This window comes from Pyrenophora tritici-repentis, chromosome 10 (genome assembly GCF_003171515.1).
Source record: "Pyrenophora tritici-repentis strain M4 chromosome 10, whole genome shotgun sequence".
Taxonomy (NCBI): domain Eukaryota; kingdom Fungi; phylum Ascomycota; class Dothideomycetes; order Pleosporales; family Pleosporaceae; genus Pyrenophora; species Pyrenophora tritici-repentis.
This window is the reverse complement of record NC_089399.1, coordinates 3,714,294-3,737,410: the sequence shown is the minus strand read 5'-3', so window position 1 is coordinate 3,737,410 and position 23,117 is coordinate 3,714,294. Positions and strand designations below refer to the sequence as shown.

Below are 23,117 nucleotides of genomic sequence, written 5' to 3'. Positions count from 1 at the left end.
TACTGCAGGTCCAACCCTATAGTTACTCATTCCATGGTACTGCCATCATCTCATCGCCCGTTGTTGCGTTTCTACATCATTCCTACGCTAAAAAACTCTTCTTCGTCCTAATTATCAGCGTCTCCTCTACTCCCACCCTTCCCCACCCCCTCCATCCCCTGCCGCGCCTTCCAAACCTCCCCCAGCAACCTATCCCGCTCCTTCCTCACCAAAACCACCGCCAATTTCGCCGCATCAACCTCAGCATCAGCATCTGTTGGCTGAGCGGAAGAAGAGACTTGGAAACTACTGCGACTACTGAGAGAGCCGTAGCGCGTTAAACACTCTGATGTACGTCTGCTTTGGGCTGCTGCGACGAGGTCTTCGGCAATGGTGACGTCGAGGGATGCTTGGCGGAGATGGAGGTCTTGGAGGGTGGTTAGGAGGGGTGAGGTGGGGAGTTGGTGGGGTGTGAGGGCTTGTGATACTGGAGTCTGAGAAGGAGGCTGAGGGATGGATAGGGGGGATGCGGCGATGCTTTCAGGTGGGATATTTGTTGTGGGAGCTCGCGGTGGAGATTGGGGACACGACTGAAGTCTGGAGTTTGATCCAGATGGGCCTGCCATATCCTCACCTTCTTCCATCTCATCCCTGAAATGGTTAAGTGCATAGCGCACGTCTACTTTACCAATCGTACTCCCTCGCCTGTACATGAAGCTCTCTTCCATCTTCCGCTGTGCTTCTTCCATCCTGTTTCTTGATGCTCGAGCCAACTCTAGGAGTTGCCTTACTAGTCCCCCTTTCTTTTGCGACTTGTGGTGTCTCTTAGGTCTCCAATACTTTTCTAGTTCTTTATCCAACTGAGGGGCCATGCGGTGGTCCTTGTCCTTCATGTGATCAGGGATTAGATCTTTGATGTCGTATTCTTTAGGCAAGTTCCAGCATTCCTTGATCTCATCTTTCATGACGTCCCACAGTGTGCTTTGAGTTGCAGGACTGACGGCGGCTGTAGAAGATGAGTCTTCTGCTTGGGGTGTATGAGCGTCATCATCCTGTGGCTCTTCATCAGCAGTATTCGAGCTTTCTTCCTCGTCTTCGGTAATCGTGTTCTCTCTCGTGGCATGTGAGGTGGAAACGTTGCGCCTCTTAGACGGTCGTACCGTGAGTGTATCGTCCGCCGTGTCACCGGTTCCCGATGCGACATTCGTATCGGACAGGAATTCCCCGGTGTCTTGATCTGCACATGTCAGTCGTCTTCCATCTCTTGATATTGTAGCAAAGAAAGTACTCGTACTTTTCCCTTGAGGATCAGGAGTAACGGTCTTGCGTTTCCCCAGTGCCTTCTCGCTGTCCTGAATACGTGCTTTTCTTCTAAGGCCCTCTATAACGGATTTCACATCGATATCCTCTAGTCCTGACGGGTGGTCGACTACCGCAGAGGAACTTTCTATCCTGGTATCGTATTCGATACCCAGTCTCTCCATGAGGGTTTGCAGTTCACTCTCATCGATACCCGGCATGCCAGTAGCAAGGTCGTTGAGTGCTCTTAAGACCTTGGTAGGCCAGGTGTGCAATTCTCCGCCGTGTCGCACGCGCTCAGGAAATACAGTCCCATCAATGTTCGGCAGCTTCCATTTTTGCTTGATGTTGTCAGCGAGTTTTCGCCGCAGTTTACGGTCAGCAGAAGTTTTTCCAGCCATGTTGTAGGAGTTGAAAGGCAGCAACTGTAACCCCCAGGAGATAATGTCCGTACAGTTTGTATACCCCATATCAAAGAATTTGCTCGCTTACCCCTTGATTGTTTGCACCTCGATAGAACAAACCGGTATAACACAGTCGTCAATGGAATTGCCGTATAGTGCAGTAGAGTCATCGAGAAGAACGTTCAATTACCATTACAGCGTCCTCTCGTTCAGACTCTCTTTGCTCAATGTCAAATGGTAGATGACTATGTGGCGCAAAGCATTGCGAATCACACTTGTCAGTAGATGTTGGAGAAAGAAATTGTTGTCCTTTTTGCGAGGAACCCAATTGTGCATGTTAATGACGAGGAGAGGGGGACGGGATTCACGTGAGATAAACAGGAGAAGTGTAAGTACATGTAGTAGCGCCGTGAGATTTGAGATCATTTCAGTCTCGTTTCATGGATTAAGTCAGGGGATATTTTTGTGAGTGCATCCGATCCTGAGTCGACGATGTATGATGTCCTCGTGTAACGTAACGCGACAACACGTGCCATGTATCACGTGCCTCACCCACCCGTCGCATTGATCGCATCTCATTCCACAACAGCGAAAACCGCAAGACAATGCAAGACAACAGTATCATTCCTGCCAATTTTGCAATTTCAACATGAAAGAAAGAAAGGGCGGCTATGTCCCTGTGAGCATACATGCAGCTGCCCACCCGGAAGCGATAGAACAAAGAAAACCACATAGTACCGGATCCGGCAAAGACACCGCTCATTGACAAACGTCCCAAAGCTCCCATGTAAAAAAAGCTTGCCATCTTGCGCTCATGCGCACAATGCCATTACCAAACACAACAACCCATTACCCACGATTCCATATATAGAGCACCAGCGTGCCGACATAGTCATGGTATCACCAAAGTTGGTGGTAGGTACCAAAAATTGGCCTCTAAGGACATCGACAGTCACTAGCACGATACTTCGACTATCTACTATTACAGCAAAGGTAGCTGCTACTACGGCAACAGTAGTTGCTACTACAGCGATAGAAGCTGCTACGACAGCAACGAACACAGCAAATGAAACGGCGAATGAAATGGGCTCGAATCAGGGGATCATTGCGGGAATATTCCAAGGGGCAGATAAACTCTTCTGGAGGGCATTCATAATTGCATCGACATTCTCACTCATATACTACATTGTAAGACGAAAGGAGTTACTAGAGTATGAAGAAGTGGAGCATGCAGAGGATGATATGGTGAATATCCCATGGGAAACAAAAGACTGGAACACACTCTACGGACTGCTTGGAATGGCATTCGAGGACGAAACCATGTACACGCCCATCCGCCGCGAGTACATCCGATCAATCCAGAAGCGATTCAAACAACGACCGCAACTACGCATGCTGCTTGAGAAAGGCATCGTGCCCCTATTCATCCAGGACGGCGGAGTCTCAACCATACAGACCAGATATTGGAGCTGGAACACAGAGTTCCCGTACGTCAAGCTCGCGTACTTTGAACAGGCCAAGAGACGGGCCTGTTTCGAGTTCATACTCCCACACCCGCGACGGAAAAACGCGGTTCAATTTGAAAAAAATCTCAGCGAGAGTAAATGGGACTACGGAGTACAACGACGTGAGTGCCTTCAGGACCAGCGTCGGGATTCAATTGGCTCTGAGTCAAATCTGGCTGCACCTTATCCGGGTGTCCCACTCTCGGTTGGAGCAGAATCGGCATTAGAGCCCCTGTTACCAATAATGCCGGACAAGCCCCTGAACACTGAGCGTTCAGAAATAGTTAATGGGCTTAGGTGGTACATGAAAAATGGAGATTCGGAGGGTATACCACTGCTGTACTTCACCGAACTGTGCATAATTCGAGTTGAGGCTGGGCACTGGGGTCCTGCTGAATTGGACAGCTTTGTCCTTGGTTGTGCAGAGGAGGCAGATATGCAATATCGTTGGCGGGCGGACGAAGTGCGAAAGCAAGCAATTAGGGAGCTTGGAAAACCGCGGTTTACGAACGATGTGGTTGAAAGAGAGGGGTTGACCAACGAGGTGGTTGAAAGACTGGAGTTGCTGAATGAGGTGGATTGGACCAGATATATTTAGCGTTGTATGAGAGGTACGGTTATTCATGTAAAGGCAGGGTCTAGACGTTGTTTCATCCATATTCCTACTTCCTGCACGCGTTGTTCCCATTTCGGATTGTCATCCTGCTGTGTCCAAAGCCCTATGCCCTGATATGAGTTCAGCTGGACGCGATCATGCGCAAAATCTTCGTACTGCTTTTTTTCAACTGCATCGTGCCACCGACTTCTTCCAGAGTGCGATTTCAGTGTTTGACGGGCGATGCTTCTTCGTAGCATCTTGGCCAGCTCTAATGTGATATCTGACAGAGGGCTCTGTAGTCCGATAGTAATGTTCCAAACTGGAAGACTAAGCCTAGTGCCGGCCGGAGGGTAATGTCGGGCATAAGCACGGCATCTGCTTAGGGTTGGCAATGCCGGCGGCGCTCTAGGGCTAAAGTTGACGTTGTCTTCAAAGGTGGCGTAGTGGCTGAGGGCAAGCTGAGTCTCCATGTCGAGAAGGTCATCGAGCTGCTGGGCAGTGGTGGGATTGTCTGGCTGAGGATAGAGTAGCTGTGCGTGAGGAGAACGAAAAAAATGCATTGGAGAGGCAAAGCGATCAAAGTAGTCGTCAGGCTTTCTGAACAGGACATCGCGCTCTCCTGAAAGAGTCAAGGTGGGTATAACGTCGTTATCCCCATAGGTTTGCCAAGCCGTAGGAGGAGGGGCTTTTGGTGCGCGTTTTTTCTTGAGCTTCTGCCCTTGTTGTGTAGCGTCTTGGTCTATCTCGACACTGGCCAAAGAGCCCGCCAAATCCTCGTCGGAAAGGAGTGCTGTCTCATCGCCGTACAAGGGTTCTGGTAGGTCTTCAGGCTTGACAACTGGAAGCTCGTCGGGGAAGACCCAATCTACAATGGGATTGTTGACAGCTGCGGCGCCAATGCGGCTTTCGCCCAGACGACATTCGGTCAAGGCCAGCATGGTCGCCAATGAGCCTCCCACAAGTTCCCCGCAAACCCCCATACGGGTTAGATAGGGCCGTTTGAATTCATCCAGAAGCAAATGATCTCGGACCCAATCGTAGCCAAGCAATACGTCATGACAAGGTGTAGGATACTGATGCACCGACGATGCGCGATAGTTGATACGGACAACAGTCGTCGCGCTTGCTTCACGCAGCGTCGCGATGACACGCTCTTCTTCCTCTGGATATTCTGGCAGCACGGGACCAGGTGGAAGGTAGAGCAGAATGGGAGCGGCAGGCTTTGCAGCATGGAAAACGCTGGTACTTCGGTTAGTTTTGCACAACCAGGGCTTTGCGATTGCAAGCTGCATGCCTATTTCAGCCAACCCGGTTGGAGCGGGGCTGTGAGATCATCGCACAGTAGGCGACGCCTTATCGGGCAGATAGGCAGATATACAGCCAAAGCACGATGGACAGTGACGAGCCAGGTCGTGTGAGGTAAGACAAGACGGCAGAAGAGACTTACTCAACCGTGAAGGAGCCGTTTGACCGACACGGGACTTGGATGCGCTCGCATCGTGGTGGCGCTGTGACAGCTGAATAGAGGCGAGTGTTGAGGGCTGCCAGCCGAGGCTGAAGGGGTGGCAGTCGCCCTCGTAGTCGTGGTGATAGGGCAGTGATGGCCTTGAGATGGAAGTGTGGTGGCATCAACGGGGTGCATGCAGGCATACAGATGGTCACGAGGCTGGCAACGGGCAAGGAAAGTTGGATCAGTGGGTGTTGGCATAGTTGGAGAGGGCATCCAAGAGTTTCGCTCGCGCCGCTTGCGCTTGCCTGGGGCTATCCATGGTCGCTTCCACATGCAGAATGCGCCGGCTGGCCCTAGGGAAGGAGCCACCGAGCCGCGGCGAGCTTCTAGGGCAAGCGCACCAGGCGCACCAGAGTCGACTCTATAGACGCCATGCAATCCGAGTTTTGCGTAGGCGGTAAAACCACGCATAACAAGAGGTCAAAAGCCGTTAGCGAAAGCGCGCAAATAGCGATTGATTCGGCCAGGCACGTTCAGGGGAAGCCATGCGCGGGTCAGCATGTGGCGTGGTCTGCAGGAAATTAGTTTAGCTGCCTCGACCGTGAACTGCAGCTGGCCTTGGGGGCACTCCCCACACCGCGCAGCTTGTTTTCATTTGTACGCCGCCTTCGCTCCTAGGGCCGACCTGTCTCTCCTTCTTGTCTGTCCTTGACCGTTGAGTGTGTCTCTGTAGCTATTTCCGCTTCGTGCGCAGTTGTCTACTATTTCCGTCGAGCCCTTTACCCTGCTGCGACCTGCCATAGCCTACACCTACGCCCACGCCTACGCCTACACCTACAGCCTCAGCCTCGTTAGCCAGCTGCACCGAACCATTTGTGTGTCACCCAATGCATACACCCTCCCGATAGCACCTTATAATATCTTTTGGCTCAAGACTGGGTTGTGCGACACTACACGCGTGGCTCTGGCATAGCAACCCCCGATCTGCCATTTGCGCTCCACACCCAAGCCACTCCACGCCAATCCAATTCTCCGACTGCGTGCGCGTCTCTCCACCACCTCCACACCAGACGCTCGATTCAAGTCAACTCGATTCACACACTGGTGTCGCCTACCATACCTCACAAATAGCAGCGCTGCGTCGTTGTCCGCTAGCTTATCGATATGGCCGAAGGATCAAAGCTCAGAACAATATTCTCGCTGGTCAAGAACCTGGTACTGGCAGCATTGGTCTATGGCGCCATCTACAGCCTCATCACTTTTGTCAGCGATCCCTCAGTTGCTGCCAAAGGGAAGATTGGCATTCCTGCCTTTCTAGACAAGGCTGGGCCCACGGAGCTGCTCGAGACGACCAGGTCGGGAGTCAAGGTCAAGTTTGCCGGCACCACCAAGACCGTCACCATCAACCCGCACGCCAATGTCTTCAACCGTCCCGTTACCGCCGTCAAGATCAAGGATGACTACCTGGGCCCCCGCCCCCACGTCGACACCGAGGCCGACATCGACATGCTGATTGAAGAGTGCAGAGGCACTTATGCCGGCATCGAGAAGATGAGGAGGCCGTTTGATTGCTTGAAGTTCTTTGCAGAGGGAGAGGATCGCTACTACAGTCTGCCAAAGCCCGCCGATCGAGCCAGCGCTCAAGACCCCCGCAAGGCCGACTTCATCGACGCTGATGGCCACGGCAAGACACTCGAGAGCTACACCCCCATCGCCGAAGCAGTAGCTGCAAACGGTACGAACATCGGCACTTGCCCTGGCCCCATCATCCCCTACCACGTCTACTGGACCGGTCCTGCTACATGGCGAGTCGAGGTCTTCATCAAGAGCTACCTATACACCCAAAACCTCGCATGTTCTCGTCTATGGCTCTGGCTCGATAGCGATCGCAACCCAAAGGCCGTATACAACATGCTGAACAAGGATGCTCTCTTCGCTCGCTTCCTTCCTCTGGTTGAGAGAGGAGACATCGTTGTCAAAGCCTGGAAGTTTCCCAGCCGAATTCCACTTGCCACCGACAAAGACGACAAGAACGGATTTGACTACTACAGCACGCCAGGAACGCCCAACTCCAAGGGAGAGAAGCACGTGGCCGAGAACATTGTTGAGGACAAGACTGGGCAACAGTGGCTTGTACTGACTCAGAAGCAAATGACTTTCCTCCCAGTGGCGGTCTCCGACGCAGTTCGCTTCATCGTGCTGCACATATACGGCGGGGCCTACTTCGACATGGATGTGCTTATGCTCAGGGATATGCGGCCGCTTTTGTTGCCGAAGGAACATGCTTTCGCCGAACGATGGGCCGCGCACCCACATCCCGGTGATTACAACACGGCTATTATGTCTTTATCCGCAAACTCGTCTCTCTCGTCCTATCTGTTGTATGGCGGTATCCGCATGGGTGTCAACTTTCACCCTCGTGTGCTTGGCCGTATGGCATGGAAGGACGGACGCGACCAGGAGTTCAAGATGTTTGAGACGGCTGCTTTCGATCCCATCTGGACCGAGTTCAACTGGGATCGCGAGGGACGATGCACCGTGCCCTGCATCCGCGACTACAGCGCCGTGTTCAAGGGCAAGATTGGCGGTGTCAAGGATGAATGGGAGAGCTACGATGGACCTCAACTGGACCGTGTTGATCTGAAGGATGTCCAGTCCAAGGAACTCAAAATGTCTGTGAACAGCACCGCATTGGAGACCCGCCAGGACAACGTGCCTGCTTCGGCCGCAGCTCCGACACCGCATCACGGCGAGCACCCTGACTCGTTTCAGGCCACGCTCGACGAGGAGGCTGAGCTGCGCAAGGCCGGCGTTATCGAAGACTATGTTCTGACCGAAGACAAATACCCACCCAACAACCGCACGCTGGAGAACTTTTTCCGCGGTGCGTGGACGTACCACATTCACAACCAAGTAAGTTCTTACCTCATTTCTCTGTCAGCAATGTCTTTGCGATAGCAACCCCGCACTGCACTTGGCTCTCCGTTCCTGCAGCAGTAGCTTGGCAACGGCGGTTTAGGCGGCGTGGCTCAGCTCTTCGTATCATGAATCATGAAAAAAGTAAAAACATGGAAGAGTATACGACTAATGGCGTAATTTTAGTGGGTAAAACATCCCGAGCCCTCATCTTGGATCTCAGTCCTCGAACACGCCCACGATGGCTTCCTAGCCGGCAAGCGCACAAACGCTTACGGCGAGAAGTGGACTGGCCCCAGCCTGATGCCCTACAACTACTGGCCTGAATACGTATGATGCGGGCGCAGGCCTTGTAGGCTGCCCACTCAGAGTGTCCCCTCCTTCCTGCGTCACCAAGTCGGAGACGGAGAAGGTCGCCGTGCCGAGTATCATCCATTCGCAGCGTGTATGTGTGCGCGCGTCTTTGTACCTTTTTACCCGACCGCGCCACTATCTTCTGCGACGACGACGACGCCTTGGACGTAACAGTTGCCCACGACGTGTTTCTAAAACTTATATAACGGCAAAAAACTCACCTACGACATATCACCACCACCATCATCATCACCCTTGTTTTAAATCAGCGGCATGAGGCAGAACACGAACACATATCTCTGTCCTCTGGAGTTTTCCGGTGTTTATTTCACGTCTTTTTGTAATTCGTTTCGGCCCCTTGATCCAAGTTTTTTTTTTGGATGGCAGGCCATATACCCTTTTTCCTCTGATATTTGCCTTGTCTCTCTCTACATATCTCTCTTTGTAGAAAGATGGCTTTTTTTTTCTTTTCTTCATCTCACGAATGCGCTTCCATTCGTTTTGCATTGGACTCTACTTTGATATTTTTTGGGGATTCTTCTTTTTTTTAATCTGCGCATTAGGGGGGATACGTAGACGTGTGTGTGTGTGTGTGTGACTCGGCGTTTAGTCGTCCTCACAAACTGAGACGGTCGCTAGGGGAAATGTGGGTTATAATGCGATAGAAGAAATCTTGAATCTTGACTTTGCAGAAGGTTTTGATGGCAATGACAGAGAGAGAGTATAGATATATGCAACACGCACAGATATACAAGTGTTGATGAACAAATCAATAAAAAGACATCTCATATTGAAACACATGACATTGATTCTGCTTGTGCATAAAAGTGGAGACGATGCGAGTTTAATGTGAAGGTCGTCCGAAGATGATCTTGGGTTGGTTCTCGGGGATAGAGTGATGCGATGGACACGAGGGTGTATAGCACGATTGGTAGATCGATGTAATATACGGGGAGTTGAGAATCAAGTACTAATCCTTAGATTTCGAAGTTGAACACAATGAGCTATAGGAGCTCATTGCCTAATGCTATATACCTATGGTGCTCGCTGTCCTCGCTCAGAGGAGTCCGAGGATTCCTCGGTGGCTGACGCGCGAGGAGCACTCCTCGGTGGCGTATGTACGAGGGGTGTGCCAAGACTTTTCCTCGTGCATGCCAAGCCGAGGAGGTCACGTGATTAAGTTCCCGTGTCACATATGGAGGGGTCAGCTATCCCGCCGACGCTCCTTAACTTAACCGCCGTGCCCCTTCCCACAGGTTCGTAACATTTAAGCATTTATCCGCATGAGATGTCACGAAACATTGGCGATGCTTATTATACTGGATATGCAAGTAGGTTTCTAGGATAAGGGTAGATGGTTTATGGGGGCAGGTAAGTGAGAAACACGGGGAAAGATTATGAGTCTGCAATAGGAGTTTTACATACTAAGCAGTTAAGTAAGTACTGTAACATGATCCATGGGCGAGCGGCGCACACGGGCGAGCGGCGCACCCCACCAACTTTTGCAACTTTAAAGCGATGCATCTCAACAACGCGATAATATTATTGCTAGATATTGATACAGTAGATTACTCTATATTAATAGTATCAGTCTTGCATGTGCGCGAGTTGTGCCCAGTCTCCTTGCACCTAGTGCAGCGCCTTTGAGCCCGCTGGCTGAGGCCTGATCGCGCTCCTCCTTGACGCTCTTCATGAGCAATCTGCTGGTCAGCCTCATTTTGAGCCAGTATATCCTCTCCAGCTCCCTTTGTGAGTACTCCATGCTTCTGTATACGCCTTTTAGAGCGCCGCCTACGCTCTGAGGCTGCGCTATTGGCCTTCTCAAGACTAGAGATCCGATCGCGCATCAGCTCAGCAGAGAGCATCATCACCTCGGCGCCCTTCTTTAGCTGGTCAATCGCCATAATAATTGAAGCTGGTGATGAGCTCTTGTGCTGGCGCACGCGCTCACGTATTAGGCTTGACTGAGCCTCAAGCTCACGCGCGTTGCTCGGCGTTTGAGCTACCCAGGGAGCCTCTGGCAGAGCTGCTGGAGGAGTAGGTGTACGCAGTTGTACATCTACCTTTGATAGAACAGCCTCTGGTTGTAGAGGAACAAGGCCTGCGCCGCGGAAGGCTGAGCAGATATTGGCTGGCGTGAACGCTTGATCAAATGCTGCCTTGAACGCTGGCAGAAACTCTAGCTTGGTGATGTGGTTGATGTGGTTGCGCATAAGGCTCTCCACCTCACGGCTGTACGCGCGCTTCAATGGCGAGAAGCAGCCAACATCAAGTGGCTGGAGTAGGTGAGATGAGTGAGGAGGCATACAGAGCGTATGGATATTGTTCTCCTTGCAGAGCTCCTGGAACTCTAGAGATTGGTGGCTCTTATGGCCATCAATAATAAGCAGGCGACGCGCGCCTACACTACGAGCCTGCGTGTGAGCGTTGAAGTGCTTTAGCCACTCAACTCCAAGCTCATTATTCGTCCAGCCATTATCGCTGACTGCGATCGCCCAGTCGCGTGGGATCTCAGCTTCCTTATACCAGGCTGATAGGTGGTACTGGCCAGCGAAGATGAGGAACGGTGGGACTGACCAGCCAGCAGCGCTGATAGCAGCGATCAGCGTTACCCACTCGCGATTGCCTGGCTGAATACTCTTCGGCCTGCCTCTCCTCTCTGCTCCTGTTATAACTAGCTGCGTTGTAATCTTGCCCATCATAAAGCCAGCTTCATCAAAGTTGTAGACGTCCTCATCGCAGATACCTAGCTCAGCCTTTGTCTCTTCTACAAGCTTAAACCACCTCTTTATTAATGTTGCATCCTCACAAAGAGCTCTCTGCCTATCGTACGCTTGGTTGAAACACGTCCGAAGACTGTCTGTACGCTTAACAAAGGTAGATGGCCAGTTGACTCCAACCTGCTCTCCACCACGCGCAGCCAGCAGCTTATCAGCCATATCACGTACAGCTGTGTAGGTAGGCGCAAATCCACGCAGATCTAGCTGAAGTATATAGCTAATAATCACCTCCTCTTCTCTCTGGGTAAGCTTCCTTGAGTTGGGCGGGCAATCGCGTCGGGCAGGTATACCAGCGCGTCGGCGGCGGAGCGTTGTTTCGGCTACGTTGTAGACTACTGCAGCAGTACGGGTACCTTGGATCTGGTGCGCATTAATAGATGAGATAGCAAGCTGAATATCTGCTTCATTTGATAGTAATTGAGTAGCGCTGCGTTGAGCCATTGTAGATTAAGATCAGTAAGGTGAGTAAAGTTGGTGGGGTGCGCCGCTCGCCCGTGTGCGCCGCTCGCCCATGGATCATGTTAGAGGGGTTTCTTTCTTCTGTTAATTAGTAACACACATAACTAGTTCCCACACACACTCACACAGATAAACACACACATACACATAACCCACAAACCAACACATCCACATCCACACATCCCACCCGGGTGTATTCGCCAGCACCGTCGTGAAATACAAAGACACATAAACCCAACCGATTTACATACCCACATATTCACAACCGTACCGCCCAACACACCCCGGGAAAGACGTGAAAGAAAGGCTTGACATTATTTGCATACATACAATACAGATATAGTATTCTCGTTCATTACCAGTCTTTTTCATGGGAGTACTAGAGTCTGCCCCCCCTCCATTCGCCGCAGACGCCTACATAATGCAGGCCGTAGGAAAAGTACAGATATAGACCATCACTACCAATACCTTGATATCGTGATACCACAACTCGTCTTACAAATCAATCAACGGTTCTTCAACTGCCTTTTGTTGGGCGGCGGGGAGCTGGTTCTGTGGGGCCGAGGGGAAACTCTCGGGGCCGTAGCCACCTGTGGCGTAGGGTGCTGGTTGCCATGTTGAAGATTGCTGCTGTTGAGGTGCTTGTTGCTGCTGCTGCTGCCAGTACTGTTGTTGAGGTTGCTGTTGCTGTTGCGGAGGCTGCTGCTGTTGTTGCTGTGGAGGTTGTTGTTGTGGCTGCTGCTGTTGCTGTTGCGGCGGAGCTTGTTGTTGCTGTTGCTGGGGGTTCTGCCAGCCAGCTGCAGGTTGAGCGGGTGGTGACATGGGCGTCTGCTGTGGTGGGGCACGAGCATATGCTTGTGGCGAAGGAGGTTGCTGTTGTTGGGGAGGTTGTGATGTATAGGTCTGAGGTGGTTGTGAGGACTGTGCTGCTTTACCATCGCCATAGTAGTAGCTCGCACTTTCCGCATCTGATACTGTGGATGGTGGTGCTTGCGGCGGGTACTGTTGATTAGAAACCTGGCGCTGTAGTTGTGGCGATGGAGGTTGCTGATAAGCATTACTAGGAGGCTGTTGTGCGAGATTAGGGTACGGTTGTGAGGGTTGCTGGTATTGTTCTTGCGGTGGGGCATAAGACTGTGGTCGCCGATCGGGGTAGGCTTGGTGTTGTGGTGGGTAACCAGCATACTGCGATTGTGGCTGACCATAGGCACTTGAAGGCCCTGCGTTTCCTGTGTAATAGTTCTCACCCGTCCCCTCGGGTGCGCCCGACTGTATGCTTGGGTACAGATTCGATGCTGGCCGTTGCGCAGATGGAAGACCATACATGGCATTTGCCTGGTTGTATGTGCTTGACAACCTCTCCTCGAGCATGCGATCGTAGTATCGAACAACAGTAGACAGCTTAGCGTGGAGATCAAGAAGTGTGTCTGTCCTTGTTAGCGTGGCTTCTCGCGACATACCAAAGTAACGTACCATGCTTGCTCATGGTTTCACCATAGGTCCGCGCGAGCTTTGGCCTCAGTTTCCCAATACTCTCATACAGTTCCTGTATCTGGGGCTCGCGGAGGATGGTACCAGGTGCCTGATGTTGCAATCGATCGACTAGCGTGGAAAATAAGTTGATGTTCTCAGCCTCGACGGGGGTCAATTCGTAATCATTCTTGGGCGCAACGAAAGGTGCGGATCCGTTCGCGCTCGAAGCTTGTTCCCGGAACGTTGTGGAGTATTTCTTCTTTTGCTCTTCCATGTCGGCTAGAGAAGCCGCTATTGCAGCGGCCAGATCGGCGTCCTCCTCTTCCTCGGGTTGCTTCTTAATGGCTCCATTGGTATTCCTAGATTGTGACTGCAGCTGTGACTGAGGCACAAAGCCGGAGGAGCTGTTTCCCTTGGCTTCGTCCAAGCTCATCTCCAGCGCACGCTTTAGGTCTGCATCGAAGCTGTCTTCTACGCGCGCATTGCGCGGTTCCATTGAGCCTTGGTAGAGTGTCTTATGCGGCCTATGTGAATCGAACATTCTCGGCAGTGGCGTTCCCCGCGATCGTTCGGTCATCTTCGCATGGCAACCATCGTCAACGCGTACTGGGTCCGTTATGCCGAGATGGGGTAGCGGGATGCTCTTGCTCGAACAGGCGCCGCAAAAGACGTTTCCGCAATTCCGGCAGTGGTGCTTTCGGTTCGTAAAGGTAAAGGCGGTCCGGCATCGCATGCATACGTCCGAGTCGGTCCATTCCGGGGGCTGCGACATGCTATGTTAGTTGTTGGACAGTGGTCACTGGTGGAGAGAACGTACCGCACTACTGTCAAGCATACTGCTGGAAATGTTCTCCTTGGGAGGGAAGCGGAAACCTTCTCGCTGTAGCGAGTAGTAAACCTCGTTTATGTAGCTCAGGTTGGAGCGCCCTTCGGCGGCCGTTGCCCATGACTGTATAAGCTCTAGCATCTTGTTCTTCACATCGTAGTTCGGCGCGACTGTCGGCGGAGCCTTTAGCAGCGACGTCATGTTGTCGAGGAACTCTCGCGAAGCTATCTCTTGGATAAAGTGAGCGCCGCCGTTCTTAACGCACGTGTCGGTGAGCTGCGGAGTTAGCGGATGTATCGAGAGTGTGGGTAGACTGCTGCCGTACATTCAGCGTGGCAAGCTGGACGTTGGGGTTCTTGTGCCCTATCCGCTTCTTCAATGCGCGCATGGCATCTTTAGGCTGCACTGTCTTGGACCGTATCACGTCGGATATCTCCAGGTTGAGTGGCATATCCTCTCTACATGGTATTAGCAAGAGGGGCCGAGCTATGTAGAGCTCCGATGGTGGGCATACAAGCTTGAGGAAGTGGCACGCTCAATCTGCTCGTCGAAGGCGCTGTTGGCTGAGGAGCCAAACCATCCCGCCATGGTGATGAGAGTCTTCCCAGCGGGGATATGTGCTATGTCTGAGATGTGAGGACTGAAGCTGCTAAACCACCAAAGACGGCCGGTTTGTAGTCCGAGTCAGGCCTTGTTGATATGGTGCGGCGCAATGACAGCGGTGGTGATGTTTGGTTAGGTAGCAGCTGTGCCATCAAAGGTCTTGGCTGATGACGCCCTGTGGCGGCGGAGGCCCCATCAGCCGCAATGCTGCCGCAATGCCGCATTAGCATTAACACATGCCTGCACCTTGCAAACACGGAACTGGAACACTACAGTGCGCTGCATCCACACCCACACCCTCGACGCTTCGTGACATTGCCCGAAGAGCTGCAGACCCTCGGTCGCTCCGGCAAGTTCCCTTAGGCGCCTTTGAACCGCTATCACGTCTTTGTCCCTACTCCACCCAGCCCAACTAAACCCCGTTCCGCCCCGCAACCCCATCGACATCTCCACGCCTTGTCGCGCACACGTAACTGCTTGATTCCGCCCTCTGTTCCGACAACGCCCTCCAGCCCGGATTACACGTAACAGCTCCCCACGGCCCCAAGACGTGCCCTTCTCCTTGATCGGGCCTCTTGAACATGCGCGGCTGCCCAACCGACAAAGTGCGAATATGAGTGCGGCGGCTCCTCAGCCGCCCTCAGGACATCTGCCCGGCAACACGATGAACGGCTTCCCCAATGGCGCACAGAGTGCTGGATCAGAAGGTAGCTCCAGGGGCGGTGGAGGTCCATATCCGCCCATCGCAGAGATCTCCGGCTCTGCCTTGGATACGGCAGACTCTCTCAGGAACAATTCGGTATATGCGGAAGGCACCCTCTGAATGCGGCAGTCGCTGACCACGTGTAGATCCGCCACCTCCTCGCACACGCAAAAGGACACTTGAATTCGGCAAAGACGATGCTCGACGGCCGTGTACCCGCCGGCGCATATTGGGAATACCTGGTTGCATATCAGATCGTCGTCGACGTTATACCTGCCCATCGTGACTACTATGACAAGATCAACAACAGTCGGGGTTCGGCACACCGCGACTTCAACGAGCTTATGCGGGACATCAAAGCAAATGAAGAGAGGTTCATGCGCGTCAAGGAAATAATCAAAAACGACAACAAAAGAAATGGGGCCTCGCATCACAGAAGTATATCGGTACCTTCGACACAACACAGCACACCCACGTCCTCGAGACCAACCTCGCCTCATGGTTCCAACATGCCCAGGAGGGACGACGAATTGATGCTGCCTGACGTCCCAACTACCATGCCCAACGGTCGCGCTTCACCTGCTGCTTCTCCAGATTCTTCACGGAGGAAACCCCCGGTACAACCGAAACCGCAATCGTTGCATGGTCGCGCTGTCCGCCAGAGCCTGTCGTCAATACCCGGCGTAAACGATCTCGCTCAGCGCTTTGCCAATCTGAGGTCCACCCCTCCAGTCAATACAGCTTCGGCACCACCAAGTCAAGATCTCTCGGTCAAAATGCCCTCGCCAGCAGACTACCACACCACAAACCGACTCATGGGTCCGCGTGGCATGGCTTTGCAGCCTTCGTCCATGCTTCCGCCTTCTCTGCCTTCTTTGCCGCTGGATACCGCCTTCGCCGCTTCTCTGCCCAAGGAGCCGAGTCCCACATATAGTCCGGCACGAAACATACCAGGCCCTTCCAGCATTAATCCGCCTCGGAGTACGCCCCGGAGTATGAACGGTACTGGAGGTCGTAATAATTCAATGGCCGCATCTAGTCTATCCAACCAAGCGCCAAACGTGAACGGCGCACCAGACTCGTATTTCCCAGCCCAGCAACAAGTACGCGACGCGACAGGAAGGACAAGAGCTGTGAATAAGCCAGTCGAATTGCAAATCGACGCCAGCATGCTCTACGACTACTATCGCATGTACAATGTACTCACCATTGACGTGCGCGACAGAGCCCAGTTTGACGCCGGACATGTATATGTGCGCAACATCATGTGCATAGAGCCATTATCGATGCGCGAGGGCGATTCCGCCGAGCAGCTGCTGGATCGCTTAGTGATATCACCAGATGAAGAGCAGGCCATGTTTGACAGACGGAATGAATTTGACGTTGTGGTATATTACGACGACTCTACCAAAAACATCGACTTCATGCACAGGCATGACCGAAATGAAAGCGAGCGTGCTTTGAAGCAACTTTTCGACACATTAGTCCGGTTCAATGCCGACAAACCGTTGCGACGCGCCCCTGTCCTCCTCAAAGGTGGTCTTGATGCCTGGATTGACTTGGTGGGCCCACAGGCACTGAAAATGTCTACTACTGCTGCCTTGGTAGCGGCTGGCGCTACCAGAAATCAAGCGACCCGACGATCATCTGTGGCCACTATACAACTTGCCAAGAACAACCAAAGAAGGTCAAGGCGCGAGTACGTTCACATGGACCACGAGGAAGAGGAACTTTGGTTGGAAGAAGCCCGAAAAGGCCGTGCTGCAGTCGAAGTACCGCCAAGTGAGGAAGTACAGGAAGAAGAGCAAAATGCCCCCTTCTATCGATCTACCGAAGACTTCCTACGTCGCTATCCCGACCTCGAGGCCGAGCAATCGATGATGTTCCCATCCAGGCCACCGCCTAATAATCAGTACATCCAACCCGCCATACCCATGGCACCTTCTCGCCCCGCGCCTTCTGTACCCCGAGTCAGCTATAGTGGTGTTCATGATCGCGAACAGCAGGCCCGCAATGTTGTCTACAACTCGCACCCCCAGTTCAGTAATCTCAGACTGCACCGGACTGGATTGCTCAACTTTGGAGTGACATGCTACATGAACTCGGTCGTACAGTGCTTGAGCGGGCACCTTTTACTCTCTGACTTGTTTATTTCTCAACGATACCAGCGGGAACTCCAACGGGAAAACTGGAAAGGAACAAAGGGCATCTTACCAGAGGCTTACGCGACGCTCCTTTCCAACTTGTACAAAGGCGACGTCACATCTGTCCGTCCGAGCACTTTCAGAGTACGTTTCGTTAGATAATTCAAAGACCAATAGCTAATCTTGCGCAGCGTATTTGCGGCCACTTCAACAGGCAGTGGGGTATCGATGAGCAGCAAGATGCAAAGGAGTTTCTTGAGTTTGTTCTGGATTACATGCATGAGGACATGAATTTGACATGGAACAAAACCCCGCTCAAGCCTCTTACAGACCAGGAAGAATTGACACGCGAGAGGTATCCACGCCAATACTCAGCTATGATTGAATGGCGGCGCTACCAGCATCGTGACATGTCTGTCATTGGCGGCATGTTTGCCGGTCAACACGCTTCGCAGCTCACATGTCAAACTTGTGGAGTCACCAGCACGACGTACGAGGCATTTTGGAGCATAAGTGTCGAAATTCCTCGCCAAGGCCAGTGCTCACTGCGTGAATGTCTACAGTCGTACTGTGCGCCGGAACGTCTAGCAGGAGATGAGCTTTGGCGTTGCCCTCGTTGCAAGAAAGACCGCGAGGCCGTGAAGAAGATTACCATTACTCGCGCACCTGACACGCTCGTTATACACTTTAAGCGATTCAGTGCCTCCCGAACTGAGAGCGCTCGAAAGGTGCGAACACCTGTAGACTTCCCGTTACAGCGGTTGGACATGTCACCTTTCATCGAACCACCCATGACGCCAGAGCAAGAGGCGTACGTTGCGCAGACAGCCCGTGATGGGCCGGCGCAACTGGCTGGAGTCAAGTCGGACCCTACGATGAATGGTCCCTTTCTTTACAACGCATACGCTGTGATTTGGCATCACGGTGCCACCCTCGGCAGCGGTCACTATGTCGCTTTTGTCAAAGACAAATCGCGAGGATGCTGGAGATCATTTAATGATGACAAGATCTACGAATTCGACCCCGGGAACCTCCCAGAGCATGAACGATTGCAAAACGAAAAGGCGTACATTGTGTTTTATGAGAGGGAAAGGGTCGCGGGTGGGGCTTTCTAATTCGGCTGGTAAGCTCGGGGCTTACGGTCGTTCATTTAGGCGCTTTGGTCATGCTGGACTTGTTGGGACGCGAACGTGGTGATGGAGCTCTCTCTTGGGGCGTATTTCTATCTCTCTGTTGATAATGTCTGGGCTTCTTGTGAGAGTGGTTGTCGCAGAAGCGTTGCATGTAAGGCGTTTGGACAACATGAGTTTGCGACATGACATATACCACATAGAATCATTGCATCACCGTTTCCATATCGTATTTACCTGGTTTGACACTGTGAATCAGTCATTCGTCAAGTTTCTTTAGTGACATGCCCGCCGTCGTCATGAGGCTGACAGCGATGAGACCGATGATCGGCCCGCAAGAGTGCGGAGCACCGAACTTTTTTTGTGGCCGATAAGATAACAGCGTGACTCCGCACATCCCCAGACGCTCACGACTGTTTGCAATTGACTCTTCTCACTCATCACATAACACTCAAACTGCAAATATGTCAAAGGGACGCGTTTGCCTAGCTTACTCTGGTATGCTATAACCCACAGATTCCGATCTACAATCAAGTCGATTGGACTGCCCGCTTTGTTTGAGTACTGGCTAACCCGAGTCATTAGGCGGTCTTGATACTTCCACGATCCTGAAATGGCTCATCGGTAGGCCACAATCACAATTGAAGGCGTGATTTGAACTGACACATGGAAAAGAGGAAGGCTATGAGGTTGTTTGTTTCCTCGCCAACGTTGGCCAGGAAGAGCCCTGGGACGAGGTGGAGAAGAAGGCACTCAATATTGGTGCGCTGAAGATGGTCATTCTTGACCTACAAAAGGAGTTTGTCGAGGAACTCTGCTTCCGTGCAGTCCAGTGTAATGCTTCCTACGAGGGTCGTTACCTTCTCGGAACCTCGCTGGCTCGTCCAGTCATCGCCCGCGCCCAGATCCGCGTCGCGCAACAAGAAGGCTGCGGCTTCGTCTCGCACGGCTGCACCGGCAAGGGCAACGACCAAGTCCGCTTCGAGCTGGCTTTCTACACACTTCAGCCTACTATCAAGGTCATTGCGCCTTGGAGGCTACCTGAGTTCTGCGAGCGTTTCAAGGGCAGGCAGGATCTGTTGGACTATGCCGAGAAGCATGGCATTCCCGTCACCTCGACCAAGGCTAAGCCATGGAGCATGGACGCCAACTTGGCTCACTGCAGCTACGAAGCCGGTATGTCAGAAACATGTAGGATCTTTTGTATGCAGCTAATCGACCAGGTATCCTCGAGGATCCCGATGTGTCTCCCCCAGATGACATGTGGACCATGACCGACTCGCCGCTCAACGCTCCCAACGAGCCCACCGACATCACCGTCTACTTCGAGAAGGGTATCCCCGTCAAGGTCGCGACACCCGACAAGACCTACACCGACTCTGTCGAGCTCTTCACTGCGCTCAACAAGCTCGGTTTCACACACGGTATCGGCCGCATCGACATTGTCGAGAACCGCTTCATCGGTCTCAAGTCCCGCGGTTGCTACGACTCCCCAGCCATGACCATCCTTCGTCTCGCTCATCTTGATCTCGAGGGTCTCGTCATGGACGCACAGGTGCGCAATCTCCGTGATCAGTTCGTCAGCCACAACTGGAGCTACCAACTGTACAACGGCATGTACTTCTCGCCTGAGCGTGAGTTCATCGAGAACAGCTTGCTCTTCTCCCAGCGCAGGGTCAACGGTGAGGTGAGGATGAAGCTTTACAAGGGTAACGCCTATGTGCTCGGCCGCTCGAGCAAGACGGAGAAGCTATACTCTGAGGAGGAGGCCTCCATGGACACCCTGGACAACTTCAGCCCCATGGACACTACCGGTTTCATTGCCATCCAGAGCATTCGGTGAGTTTGACAATCTGAGAGAATAGACTTGTTACTGACATTATGACAGCTTGAAGAAGTACGGTCTCCAGAAGGCTGAAGAGGGTGAGAACATGTCTCGCGCTTAGAAGCTTGGTTGTAGTACGCGATAAGCGTCGCGACCAGTCATCACATGAAGAAACGTAGAAAAACGAATCAATGACAGACGTATCTTGAACAAGCACAAGATGCAAAGACATTGCGCATGCGAAAAAATGGTCTAACCCCGCAATTGGCCAAGCTCATGGCTTTAGCGTCCGCACTCCTCCCGCACACTAACGGGTCATGCTTGCCGAGAGTGACTAACCTCTTAAGCTCGACTTCATAACTTTGAACACTCCATGTATGGCTACCTAGGTAATATGTGTGATGTAAGTGAGGAGGCTGTGTCGTGTTGACAACGGGTGTGCACATATGTGTGGCTGGGTATTTGCCTAAGTATTGCCCCGGCGTGCCGTCCTTGCCGATGATCCTCGATGGTGCTGCGATGAACATGTTCCGATATCCGAGTTCATGCTCCACAAAAGTCCCAGTCGAGTGGACTAGACAAAAGCTTCTTTCCTTCTGACAGGCATCCTATGTGTGACGAAAAGTGGACGTCATATCTGCCAGGGACGCCAAAATGAGATGATGTACTTGTAACTTTGTTTAAAACGTGCCTGCCCTCTCTGTGAATGATAAAAGTGTCAAGGACATACCCATCGCTCAAATCACGATGTCAACAACCATACATCTGACCGACCAATCCTCATCCTACAAAGCCCTCTTCGCCCTCGACACCATCCACGCCACCCTTTCCCTTTCCCTTCTCGTCCTTGCCCTAAAACCAACCCTCACCCATCTCCGCAACCGCCGCTTCACCACTACACCCGCCAACCACAACTACACACGTGCAAACTCGTACTCCCACGATGGGCCCCTGAAAACACCCCTAGGCACCTACCTCTTCCTCACTTCAGCCCTCCTCTTTCTCTTCCTTGCCTCCCTAACCCGCCTCATAACCGACATCTTGCAAACCAGCTCCGGCATCTCCTACACCAACGACCTCTCATGGCATGGCCGACCTTCCTGGAACGCGGCAGGTAACGGCTATGCAAAAGACATCGCTAGACTATCGTTCACAACAGCTCTCACCACTATTTTCTTCACAGTCCTATTGAATGGCGGCGTTTGGATACATTCCGCGCACGTGCGAGAAAATGGTACGGGCATCAGTACGCCCGGGACGAAAAGCAGAATTTGGAATACCTTCATCATGGCGGTTATGCTGGGGACGGGTGTGGCAGCTTGGGGACTAGGTATCGAAGCAAAGCGCAATGGCGGGACGGCCTGGAGTGATGTGTTGACTGGCGATAAGGCGACGAGGATCGTGTGGATTGTCCATGAGGCCATTGTTGTGGCAGCCAGTTTGAGTGTTAGTGCGGAGGTGATATGGGAGTTTTTGAGCATGAATAGGGGGGGTAGGGATGTAAGTTTTCTTTCCTCTCTTTCCCCCCTCGTATCTTGTAGGAAAGGGGTGCTAACGAGAACAGTCAACCGAACGCAACGACCTCCTTCGCTTCACTTTCTTCGTTGTCCCCTTGATTTGGATCCGCGACGCGTTTATCATTTACGATATCGTGCTGCTTCATGTTAACACAGCTGCTTGGTCGCGCACGGCGATGGAGGCGACGAACTTTCTGCTGTTGCTGGGGAGGCAGTATGCTAATTTGGGGATTCTGAGTATGGTACTTTGGGGTGCGTGGAGGATGGGGAGGAGTGTGGGGTATGATGGCGGCAGGGGGAAGGGTGGGGGAAGTTATGCGTGAGAAAAGAAGGATGGAGGGTGAAAAGGTGGGAAGGGATGTCATGGGTACATTGATATTCCGAGTAGTTGGTTTTCCCTTAATTTCTAGGAACTGGAAAAACGTGTAAGATAGTTCGGAGGAGATATACATACTTTGTAATACATCAACATTTGTTTGGAACAGTTCGTGTAAATATTACAAGCTACACTATATATCACGTGCTTTTCTCACTTAAATTATGTGTCGGATTTGATCTCAGCTCTGATATCAACTAGAGACACTAGCCGTATTGTTTTACTGGCGAGCTGTTAAGCTTGTAGTTGCGACATGGAGTTGTACACTGATTGCCAAATCTGTTCCTAAAAGGGTGTCTAGTGACTTTGATCAAATGCGATATCACAACCTCATTTTCCAAACCACCCATTCAGCATACGTGTTCATACCGACCCAAAAATTTCAACCTCGCTCAAACGCGACTGAAAATATTTTTCGTCCCGACCATAACACAGACCCCTGCCTGAAGTTTTCATGGCTCACAGAGCGGGACTAGTGAGGTCTACGTAAGGGCATTTGACCCATGTCACTGCGTATGTTAAACATCCAGCTTGAACCATGGTACGCGGCTGCCTTCAGCCACACGCGCTAGACTAGAAATGAGTGGAGCTGTGTGAAGTGATTGTTTTAGTCTTGTTTTAGTTGTAGGCGAAGGGAAGGTGTCGAGACGCGGTGAGAGCCTTCACTAGTATTCACGGTGAATCAGGCTTCCCGTGCTCTGATTGGCCAGGCACTGATTAGTCAGCTGCTCCGTGCGCGCACCATAGATATTCTCACTCCTCCCGTAGCTCCAATA

The 23,117-nt window shown here is 52.2% G+C and overlaps 9 protein-coding genes across 9 annotated transcripts; 5 read left to right on the top strand and 4 right to left on the bottom strand.

Moving 5' to 3' along the window:
- Nucleotides 1-107: 107 nt before the first annotated feature.
- PtrM4_052660 (FAP domain containing protein) lies at nt 108-1,679 on the bottom strand (the record flags this gene model as incomplete). The annotated part of the gene is made up of 2 exons (XM_066104970.1): nt 108-1,210; nt 1,274-1,679. 2 exons carry the CDS (start codon nt 1,677-1,679, stop codon nt 108-110), a joined length of 1,509 nt encoding a protein of 502 aa, XP_065959534.1.
- Nucleotides 1,680-2,576: 897 nt separating this feature from the next.
- On the top strand, nt 2,577-3,785 carry PtrM4_052650 (uncharacterized protein; the record flags this gene model as incomplete). Its single annotated transcript, XM_001937018.1, has 1 exon — nt 2,577-3,785. One exon carries the CDS (start codon nt 2,577-2,579, stop codon nt 3,783-3,785), a length of 1,209 nt encoding a protein of 402 aa, XP_001937053.1.
- Nucleotides 3,786-3,808: 23 nt separating this feature from the next.
- On the bottom strand, nt 3,809-4,723 carry PtrM4_052640 (uncharacterized protein; the record flags this gene model as incomplete). The annotated part of the gene is made up of 1 exon (XM_001937017.2): nt 3,809-4,723. The coding sequence occupies one exon, from the start codon at nt 4,721-4,723 to the stop codon at nt 3,809-3,811; it is 915 nt and encodes a 304-aa protein (XP_001937052.2).
- A 1,676-nt stretch (nt 4,724-6,399) lies between these two features.
- Nucleotides 6,400-8,487, top strand: PtrM4_052630 (putative snorna binding protein; the record flags this gene model as incomplete). Its single annotated transcript, XM_066104969.1, has 2 exons — nt 6,400-8,148; nt 8,338-8,487. The coding sequence occupies 2 exons, from the start codon at nt 6,400-6,402 to the stop codon at nt 8,485-8,487; spliced, it is 1,899 nt and encodes a 632-aa protein (XP_065959533.1).
- Nucleotides 8,488-10,073: 1,586 nt separating this feature from the next.
- PtrM4_052620 (uncharacterized protein) lies at nt 10,074-11,444 on the bottom strand (the record flags this gene model as incomplete). The annotated part of the gene is made up of 1 exon (XM_066104968.1): nt 10,074-11,444. One exon carries the CDS (start codon nt 11,442-11,444, stop codon nt 10,074-10,076), a length of 1,371 nt encoding a protein of 456 aa, XP_065959532.1.
- A 795-nt stretch (nt 11,445-12,239) lies between these two features.
- PtrM4_052610 (vacuolar protein sorting-associated protein 27) lies at nt 12,240-14,631 on the bottom strand (the record flags this gene model as incomplete). Its single annotated transcript, XM_066104967.1, has 6 exons — nt 12,240-12,349; nt 12,680-13,171; nt 13,218-13,980; nt 14,035-14,319; nt 14,369-14,501; nt 14,558-14,631. 6 exons carry the CDS (start codon nt 14,629-14,631, stop codon nt 12,240-12,242), a joined length of 1,857 nt encoding a protein of 618 aa, XP_065959531.1.
- Nucleotides 14,632-15,259: 628 nt separating this feature from the next.
- On the top strand, nt 15,260-18,608 carry PtrM4_052600 (UBP5, Ubiquitin C-terminal hydrolase; the record flags this gene model as incomplete). Its single annotated transcript, XM_001937014.2, has 3 exons — nt 15,260-15,445; nt 15,496-17,637; nt 17,685-18,608. 3 exons carry the CDS (start codon nt 15,260-15,262, stop codon nt 18,606-18,608), a joined length of 3,252 nt encoding a protein of 1,083 aa, XP_001937049.2.
- Nucleotides 18,609-19,087: 479 nt separating this feature from the next.
- PtrM4_052590 (ArgG, Argininosuccinate synthase) lies at nt 19,088-20,569 on the top strand (the record flags this gene model as incomplete). The annotated part of the gene is made up of 5 exons (XM_001937013.2): nt 19,088-19,121; nt 19,209-19,247; nt 19,299-19,799; nt 19,847-20,462; nt 20,512-20,569. The coding sequence occupies 5 exons, from the start codon at nt 19,088-19,090 to the stop codon at nt 20,567-20,569; spliced, it is 1,248 nt and encodes a 415-aa protein (XP_001937048.2).
- Nucleotides 20,570-21,195: 626 nt separating this feature from the next.
- Nucleotides 21,196-22,288, top strand: PtrM4_052580 (Atrophin-1 multi-domain protein; the record flags this gene model as incomplete). The annotated part of the gene is made up of 2 exons (XM_001937012.2): nt 21,196-21,948; nt 22,013-22,288. The coding sequence occupies 2 exons, from the start codon at nt 21,196-21,198 to the stop codon at nt 22,286-22,288; spliced, it is 1,029 nt and encodes a 342-aa protein (XP_001937047.2).
- Nucleotides 22,289-23,117: the final 829 nt, after the last annotated feature.